We start from the raw sequence: 17407 nt of genomic DNA on the forward strand, positions 1-17407 counted from the left end.
ATGAGAACCTGAAGGGGTCTGAGTTTCATTTTGAGGACTCATTTTAATATTTATTGCTGCACTGATAATTTTAGTTTGCAATTAACAAAAATATCTACTGCTTCACAGATACTTCTCTCTATAATGCTTTGGGTGGTTAACATAAAAAATGTTTTGAACTCTTATGTTTTGTTTCTTAGGTGAAATAGCTCAATATGCTATTTAAAGGAAAAAAATCCTGAATTTATCTTTAAACACATCAGCTTGTTTATAGCATTGATGTGGCTCTGCTTTGAAAAGGGATGGAGCCAAAGTGCCTTAACCTCTTCGGGAAGATGAAGACAGCTATCTAAGTGCAGCATAAAATACGTGAATAGGAAAATGTTGAAGGGCAGGAGAGCCAGAAGAACTATTTAATGTTTACACATGCTTTGCATTCCCAAGGATTTCTGTGTACCCAAGGAGGATCCCTCCTGCCAGTTCCTGGCTGGAGTGGGACCCTGTGGGTGGTGGGCACCCCGGAACAGCTACTGGCCCTGGTGCCAAACACCATCTTCCATTTCCCCACCCCAACTGCTTGCTTCAGATCTCTTATCACCCATCACTCTCTGGGCAATATCGCTGAGCTGCTGCACCTGGCAAATGGAGTGCTTGAGCTTGATGTCAGAGGAGATTTTAGTTGCTTAAATAGAAATAAACTACAAAAGAGCATTCACAAGGCCTGCGAATGGGGGCTTGGACCTGGGATTTTGGGGCTTGCGTATTTTAGCACACACTCAAAATAAGCTCTCCAAAGTTATGCACTGAGGAGGGTTTGCTAAGGCATATACCTATTCTGATAAAATGCCTGGCTAAGTTTATGAACACCCTGTAATCTGATCCCTTTAAATATTAAAAATAATCCACTATATTGCATCTAATTGAAACCCACTCAGTACTTAGAGGAAAGGAGAGATGAGTCAATCCCAACACCTTTCACCCACAAGTGCACCAACAGTTTTCTGATCTTCTTTAATCATAGAGCTCCAATGGCCTGATTCGTCACAGGAGTGCATCTCTAGCCATCTATTCTTTCCACACTTGGCTCAGGTTTCCACCATCCCAAGGAATCACACACAACCTTCTTTGGGGAAGAGGGGATTTTTTTTTCCATTCCGATGTCTGCTGCTCCCTCAGTCTGCATTTTTGCTGGTGCTGTACCATGTCTTTTTCTGTCTGCTGTGATGGAGCCTTTGCTGAGCTGTTAACAGGAAGGGCAGGGGTGAGTGAGGAAGGGTCAGGCACCATACACCAGACACCTGGTACACTGGATACTCTTGGGCACAACCCAGTTTCCCCTTTGCTCAGGTAATGGGTGTTTAATGCCTCCAAAACAACAGCAGTAAGGCAGAAACACTAGGGAGATGAATTGCCAGTTTTAATGAATGTCAAAGCATCAGGAAATGACAAACCAAACTTTTAATATTTCTGCTGGGTTGGATTAATTCTCTCCTTACTTTTTTTTCCTCATTCTCACCTTCTTTTCTGTGTCATCATCCTCAACATCTGCCCTGCATCCCACAGTGTGGGGCAAGCCTGGCATGGCAGGACACTGGCCGTGGGACCAGCTGTCAAAACAAAGGGTGAATTATCCTTCTGGCTTCCCCCAGCCCTTCAGCACAGGGAAGAGGGACTTCATGCGTGGTTTAGGAGTCCCACTGTCCAAGCAGTGCATGGAGTTCATGCAAAACCCCAAAAGAAAAGCCTAGAGGTTTGGATGGGAAGGATTGTGTGTGTGTGTGTGTGTGTGTGTGTGTGTGTGTGCGCACATCATTGCATGTAGCAATTGTCACATGTCAAACATTCTATTTCTACAACACTTGATGCCAGTAGAGACAACTATATGACTGGTGGCAAGGAACAAACCCAGATTTGGTGTGCTCACCAAAAAGTATGAAAAGTATGTTCATGAGCAGCTTAATAGATTTATGTGTAATAGACATGTGCATTTCCTTGTTTGCAAAAGGCTAATCTGCACCTACCATAGAAGTCTGTCAGAGAAGCAGTTTCATGCACATAAATTGTGCTGAAATCTCTGATTAGAAGGCATGGGACAAGATTCAGGGTGCAAACCCTGCCATGTGATGGAAAGCTGGCATACCTCTAGCAGACATGAGAAGAAAACAATTATTTTAATTGTTTGTTAGTTTTAAAATCACTTTTGCTGTAGCTGCAGGGTGACAATTCTGAGCTATTAAGTGGTATTTTCTTCAGAAAAAATGTTGTGGTTTTGGTGCCTGTGATTCAAAGAGTAGGTTTTCCTGCTTTATCCTGTGTATGTGCAGCCTACAAACCATGTCTAATGAAAGATCTTTGGGTTTGGATTCCCATCTTTACTATTCCACTTCATACTTTCCCTGCTAAAATGAGGCTGAAAGGCCTCTCAAAAAATGTTGTTCACTGAAGGTGAAAATATGTTTGAAATTAAGAGCAACTACACTGCACTATTTAAGGCACAGGGTCTATTCTAGTCACCCAGCAAGCTGCTTGCAGACCAGAACGAAAGCAACTCTGTAGGCTGGACACAAGGTAAACCTTGAGGTTGTGAGATCCAAGAACCACCAATGCCAGGGCATTAACACACGGATGCCTGGGAGGGGCTGTGGCCACAGTTTGGCCAACTCCTGAATGCAAGAGGCAGACTGGGGAAGTGATCATCACCATCTTTCTGTCATCATCTCTCAGTCAAAGCCTCTACAATACAAAGATTTTACAAAATAAAGCAGAATTTGACTGTGGTTCTCAAAGATGCTAAAGTTTTTCTAGTGCACTGATGTTAGTGTGGAGCATGAGGGGCTCTCTTGTGTGTGCTGCAATCACTGAATCATTGTAGAGCAGCTTCATAGCCCAGTCATCTTACAAATGCACCGTGTCTGCAACCCTGGTTGTGTATATTAATTGTGTATATAATCCATTGCACTTTTTAGCATTACTTGAGTTGGAAAAGTTTATTTCCATGAATTTTCCATCCCTTTAATGTGAAAAAAAAATAGCAAAGGAAGGTAACTAGGAAACATGAATAAACATAATTAAACAAAATGCTCATAATGATAGAAGAAATTACTTCAGCCAATTAAAACTTTTAACAGAAAAACCCTGTAGCATCAAAACCCAAGTACATCAATAGCATTGTCCTTTTTGTAATCAGGATTAGTTTATATTTCCTGACAGCCAAGTGAGATGAATTCCAAATTGTAGCTTCTTGACCTTTTTCTCATTCAAAACCAGATCAAGATACTACATGAATAAAACGAGGAGTGTGAAGACACAGACTGGGGGAGGGGAGGCTCAATCACCCGTTACCTTTTGTCTAATTATGTACCTTTTAAGAATGTTACTCTTTTCAAATATTGACTTTTTTATTGCGTCTGCTAAAGTTGCAATGGGGGAACTTAGGAGCCCCACAAACTACTTTATCATATAATTAGTTTATCAGTAAATTTGGACCTCATACATCAATCACTATAATGCATAATCTCCAATGAGACAGAAACCAGGTGTGCGTGCTTCTGCTTTCTTCTTTATAGTATCTACAGCATCATTAGTGCCTATGCTACAGTTTAAATTGAATTCAGCAAAAAGAAATGATCTTACCCCAATGATCTTACCTGCAAGCAATATTACTGCAGGGATAAATCACAACATTTTGTTGATTGACAACTCATACTCTTGCCCTGTTGCTGTTTGGAAAATTGTAAAGTATGATTCGTGTATGCAAAGAATTAATTTGTCATGAATAGAAAAAACATTTGGTTTCAAGGAAAATGCTGTAAAGTGGGCATATTGTAACAACACCAAGAGGCTTGATACACTGAATTATCTGAAACCACCAGAAAATGATCTGCCTGCCCTTTTCTTCCCTATGCAATTGTGGCATATCTTTCTCTTCAAGTGCCTCTTACTTGTGACATCTGTACAATCCAAATGGGGGAAACAGCTCCTGAGACAGGCTGAAAGACATCTTTTTTCAGACACAACAAGAAAGAACTCCTTTTGGCTCTACCAAGAAAACATCAGGACATCTTTGCATCCTGTGTATCCCACAAATCTCAAAGTTGATGTTTATGTAACCTCCAAACTTATAGTGATCTTGTGGACAAAGGAGTGGAGGTCGTGCATCTCATGGACAAAGGAGTGGAGGTCCAACCAGAGCAGTGTCCCCATGTCAGGACTATCAGTTGCTTCACAAACTAATACCTTGAAGACCCAATTTTTGGGGGGGCCATTCATAAAAATTCTCTTGGAAGTCAGAGTCTGACTGAAAAATATGGAACTCAGCTTTCATGTGCATTAAAAATCCAAACAAGTAATTATTTACACTACTTTTTCATTTTTCGAGTAATCAAGCATTGGCTGGTAATAACGCTCAAAGGGCTGATTACACCAGCAAGAAACAGCAGCTCCTCTGACCACAGCTCTTCCCCGGGAAAATCTATACACCGATGCAAAAGGCAGCATGTTTGTAGTACAGAAAAATGGGAATTTCATGGTTGCATGGAATTAATGGTTCTAATGTTCTTAGCAGTGCTGAGCTGAAGCACTTACCACAGAGTGAGGACTTGTCAGGCTGGCTGTAACATGCTTCCTTTCCAAAATTAAAAAAAAAATTGTTCTGATTGCAAGCAGATTTTTTCAGAGTATATCCCTTCTCCTTTACTCCTGAGAAAAAGCCAGCAGTGTTTCTAAAGCATGATACTTGCTGCTGCTCATCTGCATGTCTAGTGTACTAGCAGAAGAGACTTTTCTCCAGGAATAACAAATGTGTGATGTATTACATTACCAGTGATTAAAGTAACCTCTCCTGCTACTGTTTAACTTGTCTGGTAGATCATCCAAATACGTTCAGGCACGATCTTATAAACACAGAATATTGAAACTGTACTGTTTTATGACTGTGCAAAAAGGCTGCTGAAAACATGCTGCCTTAGTGAAATCAGGTACGCACACTAATACAGTCATATCTGGAAAGTTAAACTGTATTGTGAAGTCTAAAGCAGATAAATAAAATCTACACACTAACCTAGCAGTTTCCAGGTACAATCATGTGTTGGAAATACCTCTGAGACACACACGTGGCATTATTGCTGAGAGATATAAGCTTATATTGGTATATCAGAGTAGGAAAACGAATGGTTGATATATCCCTAATGGCAGAATTTGAATAACACAGAAATAGCAGAGCAGGACTTGGCTTGAATAGCTACCTGTTATTAGTGGCTTAATTAGTGTATTGTCTATCAGCCAACAAGAGCTGGACATGATTCCTCTGGCCCAGGCTGTTAGTGAAGGCTGAAAATGTCTCCTTTCTCCTAAATTGGATAGATTTGGACTGGAAAGCGCTGAGACAAAAGAGGCACAACTGTCTTCGTGCTCATTGACATTTTTAGTTCAAACACGCGAAACTAAGCCCACAAGTGCAAGAAAGATGGTGATATGGTACTTAAGCATGATTTTTAAAAAAATTCTTAAAGCTGCAAAGGTTATTAACAACCAGGAATATTTCCTTTAATATATATTAAAAGCTTATTTATATGGAAGGCCTTAAGTCTACTCGAATTCCAAACACCTGGGTTATTTTCTTTAGTGATCAATGCAGGTGTTTCACAGCAAAAGTACACAGGCAATCAGACTGTCTGAGGGCAGCAATGAGTTGCACACATTTCTCCTAGTATAATTAAATTTTCACAAGTGTGTGGAGTGAATGGGCCTTTGGCATCAATTGAAATTAAATGGCAGTCAGGCTTTGAGGTGTAGAAAAATACATATTTTAGCCGATTCATTAAAGAGTTGTGCTATCTTCTGAAAATCAACTGCTTCCAATTTTGCCTGTAAGGGAAGAGTGAAGGAAAGAGGCAAGGCTACCACAAGCCATGCCCGGCAGGGGGTAAAGCCAGTTCTCCCACAGCTTGCTCTTGCCGTGGGATGTGCCCCGCCAGCACACGCGTGCACTCCCACTTGCCGCAGCCAGCCCAGCCAGGGAGCGTGCCATCTCTCTGTCTTTACCACGATCAAATGGAGCTAGTCAATCAGGGGATACCATTATTGCCTCCACCATTCATTTTCCACTATCAATAATTTACTGTATTTGCTGCACGCGCAGAAGGAGATGGCAAAGCAGATTTTTGTCAGGGGGTACAGAATCCACCCCCGGGCAGAGCCGAGGAAGGCGTTTCTCCCGAGATCCCCGAGTTCCGCGGTCGCCCCTATCTCCGCCGGCGGGCGCTGATGCGACGGGGGGCCTCGCTATCGGTCTCAGTCTTGGTGCCGGTCCCGGTCACGATCCCGGGTTAGGCAAAGCTGCCTCGGGACCGCTGGAACTGAGCTCCCGCTGGGCGCCTGCAGAAAGTCACCGGTGTAACGTTACCTGGGGCGCTCATTAATAAGCAATGACTGATATTATCTTGATTGCATTCTTAATAGGCGAACTACGGAGAGGTCAGCGCGGGAGCGATATTTAAATAGATTGGACTTGCTTAATACCCGGCAGAGTAAACCAATATCCCGCCGCGGGCGGACCGACACCCCCCCCGCCCGGCTCGGGAAGCACCAGGGGAGCGGAGCCGAGCGGGGCCGGGCGGGGCGGGGGCGGTGGCGGGGCCGGGAGGCGGTGCGGAGACTCTAAGCGGGGCAGCGCGGTGCCTACGGCCGCCGCAGCCGCTGCCCGGGGGCGAAGCCGCTCGGCGAGGAGAAGGCGGTAGGGCTGGGCCAGGAGGCTCCGGTTGAGCGGCGGGAGTGTGGGATCCGGCTCCGCTGCCCTCCCGCCCCTCATAAAGCTTTGATGAGACACTTGAGACGCCGACTGTGTTGTCGAGGCGGCGGGAGGCGGTCGGTGGAACTGGGCGCCCTGGAGAGGATGTGACTTCTCGGAGGGGACCCGGACAGGCTTTGTGTGGACGACAAGGTACGCGGCGCCTCGCCAGGAAACTTAAGGGGCCGGGGGTAGGGGGTGCGGGTGGCTACGGACCTGGGCGGGCGCTGGCCGGTGAGAGGCGTCGGGGAGCGGTAAGGGCGAAGGAGGGCTGGGGCAGCCCGCACCCCTTTGTTCCCGCACCTGTCGGTCCGGCCGGTGCCCGGCGGGGCTTTTGTTGGGGCTGGCGGGAGCAGGAGCGCGCTCTCTGCGGAGCGAGGGGGAGCGGAGCGCGGGACCCGGCGGCGCTTCCCCGACGGCGGCGCGGGCGCCCTGCGCGGGGCGCGGCGGGCGGGCGGCCCTCGGGCGGCGGGGCGCGCCCCCTGGTGGCGGGCGCGCGGCGAGGCGGCGGCCCGGCCTCCTTCCTTCCTTGCGAGGCGGCGGCGGGGCCCGGCTGTGGGGCGGGAGTGGCGGCGGCGGCGGGGCCCGGCCCGGCTGTGGGGCGGCAGTGGGGCCCGGGCTGGCCGTGAGGCAGGAGCGGCGGCAGCGGCGGCGGGGCCCGGGCCGGCCGTGGGGTGGGAACGGCGGCGGCGGGGCCCGGCTGTGAGGCGGGAGCGGCGGCAGCGGCGGCGGGGCCCGGACCGGCTGTGGGGCGGACGGCGTGGAGGAGCCGGGGTGCGGGGAGGGCCGGGGCCGGGCGCCGTCAAGGGAGGGGCGCGATGCACTTGTTGAAGCTGGACCGTCGCTGGAATGTGAAGCATGCCGGGCACCGTCACCGGGATCCGGTGCCACGGGCGCCTTCTCCTCTGCCTGTCCCGCTTCCACCACCCACCGGGCGCGGGGAGCCCGCCGGGTGCCGCCGGCAGGGAAGGGAAGGCAAGGCGGTGCAAAGAGGGAGTCCGGCGGCTTGAGCGGCTGAAGGTGTCGGTGCTCGGGAAAGAGCAGCGACTGCCCTCGACCCACCGGCTCTGGATTCATATCGGGGGGTCAGACACGTCTTCCCCCAGAAAAAAATCCTGGGGTTAAATGGTAAATTTGTTTATCAGAGGTTTAATTAATACTGTGGAAACCTTGTGCTGTCCCACAATTATTTTTTTTTTCCTAGGATTAAAAGCATGTGGTATTACAGCTGTGGGCCCCGCTTCCTTTGCTTGGTTGTTTTTAAGAGGTGCTGTTGGTGTCTTGGTTTATACATTCCAGTTAAGATATGTCCTTTTCCTCTCAGTTTATTGTAGTTTGCTGTTCTGAGGTTATGCAAGATCAATAGTCATTACTTATTTATGTTTCTAGTAACACAGTTCTAATGAATGCAAAGAATCTATCCTGGCAATACATTTTTCTTCAGCCAGTAATCTTTAATTCATGGTGATAAATAGATAAAATGAATTTCCTTGGTTGTCTATAGATATGAGCAAAGGTCTGGATAATGAGCTGCCTGCTTGTGGGCAGGAGGAACTTTCACAGCACCAAGTTTTAATGGCTTTTTGGTCACAAATGTGAAGATTTTGCTCTGTTTACACGAGTGGCTGTCCCAAGTAAGGAGATCATCATACTGTCATCATATTGTGTTGAGTAGTGCATTTGTGTAAATCATAGGCTCTGCTTACAAAGCTGGATTGCTGTCTGAAGCCATCAAGTGAAAACTCGACCCCAGTGATGGCTCAGAGTTCGTGTGGGTATAGACGAACGTAAGCAGAAGGGATGCTCTTGGCTTCATGCGTGCTGCAAATCCCGTAGTTTAGCGTGTGAGAGGAGGTAGCAGCTGTTAGGGGGATGCAACGGCTTCCTGCGTGCAGAGTTCCAGGGCACTGGCTGTGTAAACAGACCCGGGGAAAGGGAGAAGACAGTGATGTTCTGCAGGAATGAGTGCCGTCCCTCACCTGGGTCTCTGAGTAAAGCAGCGAGTCTGTTTCAATTCTAAAATATCTATTTTCTGTTGTAGTACTACCACTAACGTTCAGCTTCACTGAACCTTGTCTGGGAAAACCCATTTGTAAGCAGTGTGCCTTCTGTTCATGTTGCAAGTGCTCTCTGCTTTCAGGAACTGCAGGGTAGATCCTGTTGTTATATGGCTGTGAAATCAGGGTAAACCAGGTCAGAAAGATGAAGAAAATTTTATCTGAATTATCCAGATATAATGGTGGAGGAAGATGGGAAAAGACTTTTATCTTGGATAGAGTAAGACTAAAGAAGTGTAACTTCAAGCAGCATGCTGTTAAGCACCAAGGCATTATGTTGTAACAGTAGTGCTTGGGAAGTACTGCAGTATGCTGGAATACTACAAAATGTAGTGCACGGATGCAAAGGTTTTTAAAAGCTCATTAGCACGTGAAAAAATATAGGGGAAAATAAGGTTCTGTGCTTTTGCTTAAAAGCTTTGTGTATATGGTGCTGAGCTGAAAGTGACTGCACTTTAAAAGTCCGTGCAGTAGCTGTAGCATTTGTGCAACTCTTACCCTGCTGTTGCTGTAAGGAAAACACAAAAGCTGCACATTTTGCTCAGATAATAATTCTGTCAGGGACTGCACATATAAAAGCAGGTCGCAAGAAACCTGGAAGTAGGAGACCCTCTCAGCCCTTCTACTGGTAAGCACTTCACGAAGAGGAGAAACAAGTCACTCTACTGAGTGACTTGTGTAATAAGTATGGTCCTATTAAAGAAAAAAAAAGTTATTCCTCATACCTGCCTTCCTGGTTTGTATAAAAGGCTGAAAAGTTCTTCTAACAATGTGCCCGTGCCTACACTAGAAACCTCACATTGTGTGAATTGTTGGGAGGCTCCACTGGAGAAGGATATGTGCTTTTAACAGGTTAATTGCTAACTTGTCTTGACCTGTTTTCAAGCATATGTTGTGAGCACTTGGTTTCTCCTAAATAGCTGAAATGCTGCTTAATTGGGAAACTCTCAATCATTTCTTAGATCAGTTCATACACTGGCATTCTTGGTAATCCTTAGTTGTAAACACCCTTTAAAAGGAAGCTTTTAAAGGCACTGAAGCCAAGGCTATTTTTGTGTGTTGCTGAAATGAAGTGTTAACCAATAACCTCCTGTCTTCAGTTCCAGCTGGGAAGGTTCTGTAACAACTCTTGTATGCTGTGATACACCATTAGGAAGCAGCACAGGTGTGTACTGAGTGAACTGCCTAATTTATGAGTTGGGATGGGGCTGGTAGGCTGTGTCCCCTGTCTGTCAATTCACAAATCTTACTGCTTCCTTATCCATCTATTATTCAGTCTTACCTTTGACTGCAGGTTCCTTGAGGCAGAGATAGTCTTGCCTGTCTTCTCTTTCTGATACCCAGCAAGAAATCACCAATGCTCTTGTAATTTAAACAGTAAATAATAGATTTTGCTATGGTACCTTAAACTTCCGTGTTATCAATTCCAGATGCTGAGCAGTCAGTCCAGTGAGGAACACTGTTTGTAGAAGTTGTCCATGTGGAACAGGGCAAACAGTCTTATGTGTAAAGTGTAGGTGATCTGTAGGGGCAGGCTCAGCCTTTCCTTCTTCTCAGCATTCAGGACATAACTATCAGGCAACTGTAGACTGGTGGAATTCAGCTGCTATACCCAACAGCAACAGTGAACATGAAACAGTCTGAAATACTGGAAATGCCATGGACATGACTGACCAGCAAACAGTCTTACAAAAAAAAAAAAAGCCAACCTCCTCTTGGGTACAATATTTACCCTATACAACCAGTGAACAGAGGGTTGGCTGGGATGGTACAGACCTGATGTGGTTGTGATTCTTGGTTACGCTGATACCAGTGGTAGCAGAATGTCCCATTACAGCATAATTTAGTCACCATGAATAGATACAGCTGTCTAAAGATGAGTACCACTCACAACCAGAGGAAGCAAAGGGAAACTTCATTTAGTGATTTTTTTCATGCCCTGCTGGCAGCTGCCATAAGGCTGTAGCAGTTATATACTTTCCTTGGTAAGAATATTGTATTTTTCAGGGAAGTCATTTTCTGAAACCAGTTAATTAGGACAGTTATTTCTGGCCCTGGCATTTGTAGAGAACAGAAGGCATGATTGTTCTTATATTTGTTTCTCTGAGTCCTTTGATCGACTAGAAGCTCTCAATGTTTTACGCTATAAATTACCTCAATCCTTTGGCAGTTCATTTCTTTTCTTGTGTACTTGGTTAGGAAAATGCAGAAATCCTTGTGAGTCAGCTACAGTCTACTATAAATTATGAAGAAATGGGGGAGGGGGTCACATTTCATGTTAGGAAAGTCAGTTCTAGGAGGATGGAAGGATACTGGTTGCTGAATTTGAGATAAGCATCTCACAGTGTCTCAAAATCTGAGCAGCTACTGCCACCTACAGATGCACCACATAGGGTGCTCGGGCTGTCTCCGACAAGGGAGCCTGCGCCTTTAAAACTAGTTAATCGCAGTCCTTACTCCACAGTATAAATTTAGTGTATGAGTGTAGACTTTTTTTTAGCCCTATAATTGATGATTACCTGTGAATCCTGTTCTAGTGATGCAGATAACTAAATTTTACAGAGTCTTTCTTGTGTGGCTTAAATAGGTAAGCAAAGAAGCATCGCTTTCAGTGATCATTTGCTGATTTTAGACTACACGTAAAGAAGTATTTGCAAGTCAGATTTATATGGGTTTGGTACAGCTGTTGCTGAGGCTTCATAGCCTTTGTAAAGCTATACCAATAATAAGCAATGTAGAATTAGTCCCTTAAGGATTTGGGTTGTTGAAGGTTGGTTTCTTCCCTATCCCATCTTTGAAGTCTACTTGTTGGGTACTGTCCTTTAAGTATATATTTGCTGGAATAGAAAAAAATCCAATTTTCCCAATGTATCAACTCAGCAGCCTTTAGATTGGTTTCACTAGATTCAAAATTTTCTCAATTTAAAAATTAAGTATCAAAGTTAAGTTGACTATGTAGCTATTTGTTGCTACATCAAATCTAACAACTTGGAATACACTAGTATCTGCTCCTTTTTTAGTTTGTTTGTTTTGTGCATCAACCTGCTGTAGCAGTTTCTTCCTCTGCGTTTGAGAGAAAAGCAGGGTTCCCTACTTAATTTGTTTCCTGATTACAGAGGGAAACAATGAGCCTTTTTTACCTCCTGAACTCATAATCTCATGTTCAGTTATTTCTGTTTGACTCTTAGAGACACAGTGTGTTTTAGGGTTTCAGTGATAACTGCTAGCTCTCAGCTACCAAATGTCTACTGGAATAAGCAAACCAAAACAATTAAACCTGGAGATGATAATACCATCTCACAGAGCCCTGAATATGCAATCCACTACTTAATTGCATGTACTGTAGAACTTTCCAAGTGGTCGTTTTTTAAATTTCTTAAGATATTTGAAGTTTGTCAGTGTAAATTATATTGGGATAAGAGCTTAATCCAAAACTTCTGAGGGAACAGAATTTTCCTGTGGGGAACCTGAGGGATATTTGCCACAAGTCAGGAGGCAACTGCAAACTGCTTATACCATATCAGGGTGCATGAGAGCTGTAATACCAAACTAGAGTTTTAAAAACTATCCTTGGTTCTCTGGAGTTCCACATCAGCCTCAACCTTTCCAGTATGTGCACTGAGTTACCAGTAGGCTTTGCATGAATGCAGGAGGAATCTGGAAAAAAACTGAACTAGGCAAAACCTTTAGCAAAATGCTGTTATATGCTCTTTATTAATTCAGCATGTAAAAGACTCAACCCTGACTCCTTTACTATATGTCTTTTAAAATTGAGTTAACCTTGTGCCAATTCTAGTGCATATTGTGCCTTATCTAATGTGATTTAAACACTGGGTTTTTTAAACTCTGCTTCTGGAGAAATGCTGTTTCATCTAGATCAAGAAATTAAAGGTTACGATCTCTGGATTCCTTAGTCTGTTATGCCATTTTAAGCTTGGTGCAACATCTAGTATCTGTTTGGTTTAGTTTATCCATCTTCACACTAGCCATGGTGCTCTTGTTGAGTTTTTAGTACATGATACACTGAGAAGAAAATAAATGAAATCTAAACTTTATCAAAAGGCTGGATTAGTAAAGCCAACCTCTCCCCTTAGTCATAGCTGTCACTGTACCAAGTGAAGTGTATGGATACTGTTGGGATGAGTGACAGGACTTGTTTTGTAGTATTTCTAGGTAATTCTGCCTGCTGGCTGCCTCCATGAAGGCTTGGATCTTCACTTGCTATTTACATTACTTCTGAGTTGATTATCCAGTTTGACTGAGCCGTAAAAGCCAAGAGAGAAATGCTATTTGATAGAATTTGTACTGAGAGCCAGTGTGAGAAGGAAGCAAACTCAATAACAAGTTCAAGCTGGCAAGAGTGATTTAACCAGAACCCGTGCCAGGAAACTGTGGTGAGCTATGAATGTCCTTCTGAGCACCATGGCCACCCTTTATCATTATAATGGGTTGAACCAAAACTAGAAATAAACACATCTGAAGTTCTGCATTTTTGCTTTTCCAGATATAAACACTCTTGTTTATGTCAATGTCATGATTTTTTTTTTGTCAGCTTATGCCTTATAAACTGGTGAAGGATTGTTCTTATTTTATGTGAGGCAAAGAAGGATGCTTCTCATGTCATTACAGCAGCAGAGTATTTGCTGGTGTGGTGTTGGCAAATTGATGTCAATGAAATGGTGCAAAAAGAAGAAGCAGGTGCTTCTTTCCATCTTCTCACAGACATACAGATATTTTGACTAGCAAGAGATGTCTGAAAATGAATTTTGTCCTTAAAAGCTAATGACTGGCACGTGAATTTAAAATAAGGAATAAAGCTGCCTTCCTTGAAAGAACTAATTTAAGTCCTTTTCTCTCTTGGTTTTGCACTAATGATAAATTTCTGCTGTCCCCTGTGCAAAACTTTTTTGCCATTGCAACTGCAAAAGTAGGAGGAATGTTACCAATGAACAAGGTTGTTGCCAAAGAGTAAGTGAGTCAATTCCACAAGCCTCCATTAAAAAAAAAAAAGGCATAAATAATGTTTAAGAATAAATTAGTTGGAAGTCTAAGCCTCCAAAGAACTCTACCTTTGAGAGTGACAAACCTGTAGGCAACATCTTGAAGTCTGTAAACCTCAACCATGAAGCCATATCACCTAGTTCTTAATCAATTTTGTTCAACATGGAAATGGTTGTATATTTTTTAACCTGCTCTGATTCCTGTAACTGTTGTGAAACTTACAGATTCTTATGCTTGGAAAATACTATAAATCATTCCCCTGTCTTTAGCTAATGGAAGGACAGGTATGCAGTGAGACCTAGAAAACAATAAATAACTTCCATGTCTACTTTAAAATACTTTGGAGCAAGTCTTCAGTCGCAAAGCACCACCAGACCTTTTAGTATTCAAATTGTGCTCACTAGAAAATGGCTGCAGGGAGCTGTTGATATTCTGCATATCTTGTAATTTGTCATGTTCAGGCATACGTCAAAACATGACCCATAGTTTTTTAAGGATAGTCTTGAGCCACTGGTATTTTAACATAAAGATGGATCTGTGGATGTGCATTGGGGGAAAAAAAATTGACTGCAACTCAGTCTATCCTTTTTCCTTTTACTGTTTTGATGGTGATGGTGCTGCTACCCATATTATAAGTAGGCATAGCATGACCGTTGGTACCTTGAAAACTGCCTGGTTTGTGTCTGTAGGGTTGGTAAATACCTGCTTGTGCAACAGTACTTCTTTATGGGAATAGGTCTTTCCTGAGTTTCATAACAAGGCAGGTGAAAGCAGTCTCTGGTCTGGATGAGATAGGAACTTGTGTTGCATTTCAAATCAAACTTAGAGATTTTAATAGTGAAGAATATTTATATTTTAACACTAGTTTTGTTTTCCTTGCTACCCTTTGTTATGCAGTGGTTGAGCCCCAAATTGGGGACATGAGGCTAAAAGCTGAAAAATGAAAGAAGAAACAAAAAGGCATATGGCAATAGCAGGAGTTTCTGCCACCTCACCGTAGGCTCGTGACAACATGCCCTATAGTTAACCTACAGTCAGGAACTAATAATGACACAGATGGAAGTGAGCTAGCATATGTATTCAAAGTAATACCCTAAGGTTTTAATCAGCATCTTTCTGTGTTAGCCATCTAAATTGCCATGGAGAGACTAGCCAAATATGCTATGGTACACATGGTAAAGGCAGCTTTGTGTAGTAGCTGAACTGAGGGATTTTGAGCAAAAACTCCCCTGTTCTCCTCTGGTTCAGCAGTGGCCTGCTGTGCAGTCTGGGGTGAAATGTTTAAAATACTTGTGGGCTTTAGGCTACCCAGAGGGAAAACATGGTTTCTGATGTGGTTCCTTCTCACCTAAGTATGTTGACACTCAATGTTTGTGATGCTCTTTGGAGGCTTTGATAGCGTGTTCTCCAAAAAATGTTGTACAATTGGAGAGTCACAACAGCTTAAGTACCAGATTTCTTAGCTTTTGCAACCTCTTTTCCTCTCTAGAACTACTAATAATCTCTATGACATTTTGACATTTTTGCTTTTGATTTTGGATAGTGACTTCTATAGCTAGTCTATTATGTTGTTGTGGAGATATTTGGGAGAGGGAGAATACTTAGCTGTTTCCAAGACTAATTGTGTTATTTAATGTTTCTTGCTTTAACTTTCTCTTCCCCACCTCCATCCCCAGCTATTAGAAGAGCAGCTGTCCTTCCCTGCAGCATAGTGGGATCTGCTTATATGAAGGGACAGGTATTGAAGTTTTTCTAGAGACTTGTTTATTTAATGACTGAAATCTCATATACAAACCTACCCTTTGGAGCTTAAGGGCTCTTAGAGTGAGAACAGTGCTTTGCTGACAGCAAAGCCACTTTCTTCAGTGGGGGGTTGTGCATGAAACAGGACACCCAAGTGAGGAACATTAGGTGGTGTTGGGCTGGATTTTGCATACTTCTCTTTATAGACATGTCTAGGCTATTTATCTGCTTAAATCAGTGAGGGAAGAGAAGAGCTAGCCTGCACGCCTAGAAAGGCTTTCTCCTTCTCTTTAAATTGTATTACCAAGTATATGTGTATCCCTCAGGAGTCCTGAGGAAGCTACTTTGCTGAAACCTGTCACATTTTGTTCTGATACAGCTATTAGCTATAGTTTAGGTTTGACCATCTGATTTTCTGACCACATAAATACTGGATCACCTTTGCAACTGATATAAATCTATGAATGGCATACTGTGGATTTATACCAGGCTGGGACTGTGTCCACCAGAATTAGGTCCACTGGAGCTTCAAGGAACTTCAGTAATTTTTGTGGAAATAATTCCTCATGATGCCACAATCTGTTATATCTGGTGGCAAGTATGAAAAGTCAGGAACTATGTAACTTCATTTTTAATTAGGGAAGGGAAGATCCCAATGTCCATGTAATTGATAGAAACCACAGTGTAACACTCCTTGGTCAAAGAAATTACACCATTATACAATTGGAAGAAGGCAGGAGTTGGATAAATTAATTTTTCCTGTAAGACTGCAGGGGCTTTTTTTTACTATATGTTCCATTAAACATTTGTACCTTGAACAGTACAACTAATGAAGCTTGTTTTCAAATCCTTGCATCTTTGTCAGATGTCTCTCCTCACCCCTTCTAGTGATTCTAAACCCTTTCCCTCCATGGAGCTTGTGAAATAAAAGAAAAAATAGAATGTTGTAAGTCCATGAGCCTATACACTGGTGTTTGCCTAAGGATGAGCTTATTTGGGTCAGTCTCAGGTGCTGGCATACTGGTTATACAACGTGACACTGTGTATCCCTCTATTGAATCTGGTGGATGTTGGCCCTCAGATTTTTAAAATAGATATGAGTACCAGCCATAGCAAGTGCAAAAGTCTTGTTTCAATGTGAAACCACTTGGAAGGTGGGAAAAAAAAAGCTGAAAACTATAATGCTTTGAAATCTGTCGTAAGTTGCATTGTCATTGTAAAATATCATTGGTGAAAGAGCACTTCTTGCCAAAATGCTCTCAATACAGTTATGTTAATATACTGACATAATTTGCCAATAGTGTTATCTCCAAAGATAAAGCTTTTGTCACAGCAAGACATGCAGGGCTGGCTGCCCAGTGAAGTAGATTAGATTCCCAATGAGCGTATCCTTATATCGTTATACAAGTCCTTGTTATTCCATTAACATTGATTGAGGTGACTTTGCAAACCTACAGATTTCTGCTTCTGCTCTGGTTCTGCTCCCATGTAACTTTGGACTTGAATACTCCCAGAAACTGCTCTGGTACCTCAGTGTAAGCTTTTATTCCTTGTCCTGTGTATGGAAATTATTTCCAGCTGACAGCTGGACTGAGCACGTATCAGGAAAAATCCACACACAACAGCAGACAGCCAAAAGATGACTGAAACACCACTAGCAAATGCAGGAGTAATGTTAATACCTGTCAGGGCTCTCACAACAAGCCATTCTGGTTTCTGGTTCATGCACATCACAGTGCACTGATCAGCTGCATTTCAAGTACTGGCTATGGCTAAAAGTAAGGTATTGTCTTAGAGCAATGCCACACACCTCAAAGTCTTGCAAGAAGTGAGTAGAGCC

At 43.4% G+C, this 17407-nt stretch overlaps 1 protein-coding gene across 5 annotated transcripts in view; it reads left to right on the forward strand.

Moving 5' to 3' along the window:
• The window catches only part of BDNF (brain derived neurotrophic factor), a 39806-nt gene that overhangs the window by 12401 nt on the left and 9998 nt on the right, over positions 1 to 17407 (forward strand). The window contains exon 1 of one of the 5 annotated variants that reach the window (XM_088175692.1): positions 6628 to 6919. The exons of 2 other annotated variants lie outside the window; for them this stretch is intronic. Coding sequence is in view for 1 of the 3 variants with exons in the window: in XM_088175690.1 (XP_088031816.1) it covers positions 7892 to 7894 (3 nt within the window). In the remaining 2 variants the exon portion in view is untranslated. Of the gene's footprint in view, positions 1 to 6627; positions 6920 to 7757; positions 7895 to 9968; positions 9989 to 17407 lie in introns of those variants that run through there. 2 more of the 5 variants (XM_088175690.1, XM_088175691.1) reach the window with 2 other exon arrangements.

The sequence above is a fragment of the Sturnus vulgaris genome, chromosome 18 (assembly GCF_052056855.1).
Source record: "Sturnus vulgaris isolate bStuVul1 chromosome 18, bStuVul1.hap1, whole genome shotgun sequence".
Lineage (NCBI taxonomy): Eukaryota > Metazoa > Chordata > Aves > Passeriformes > Sturnidae > Sturnus > Sturnus vulgaris.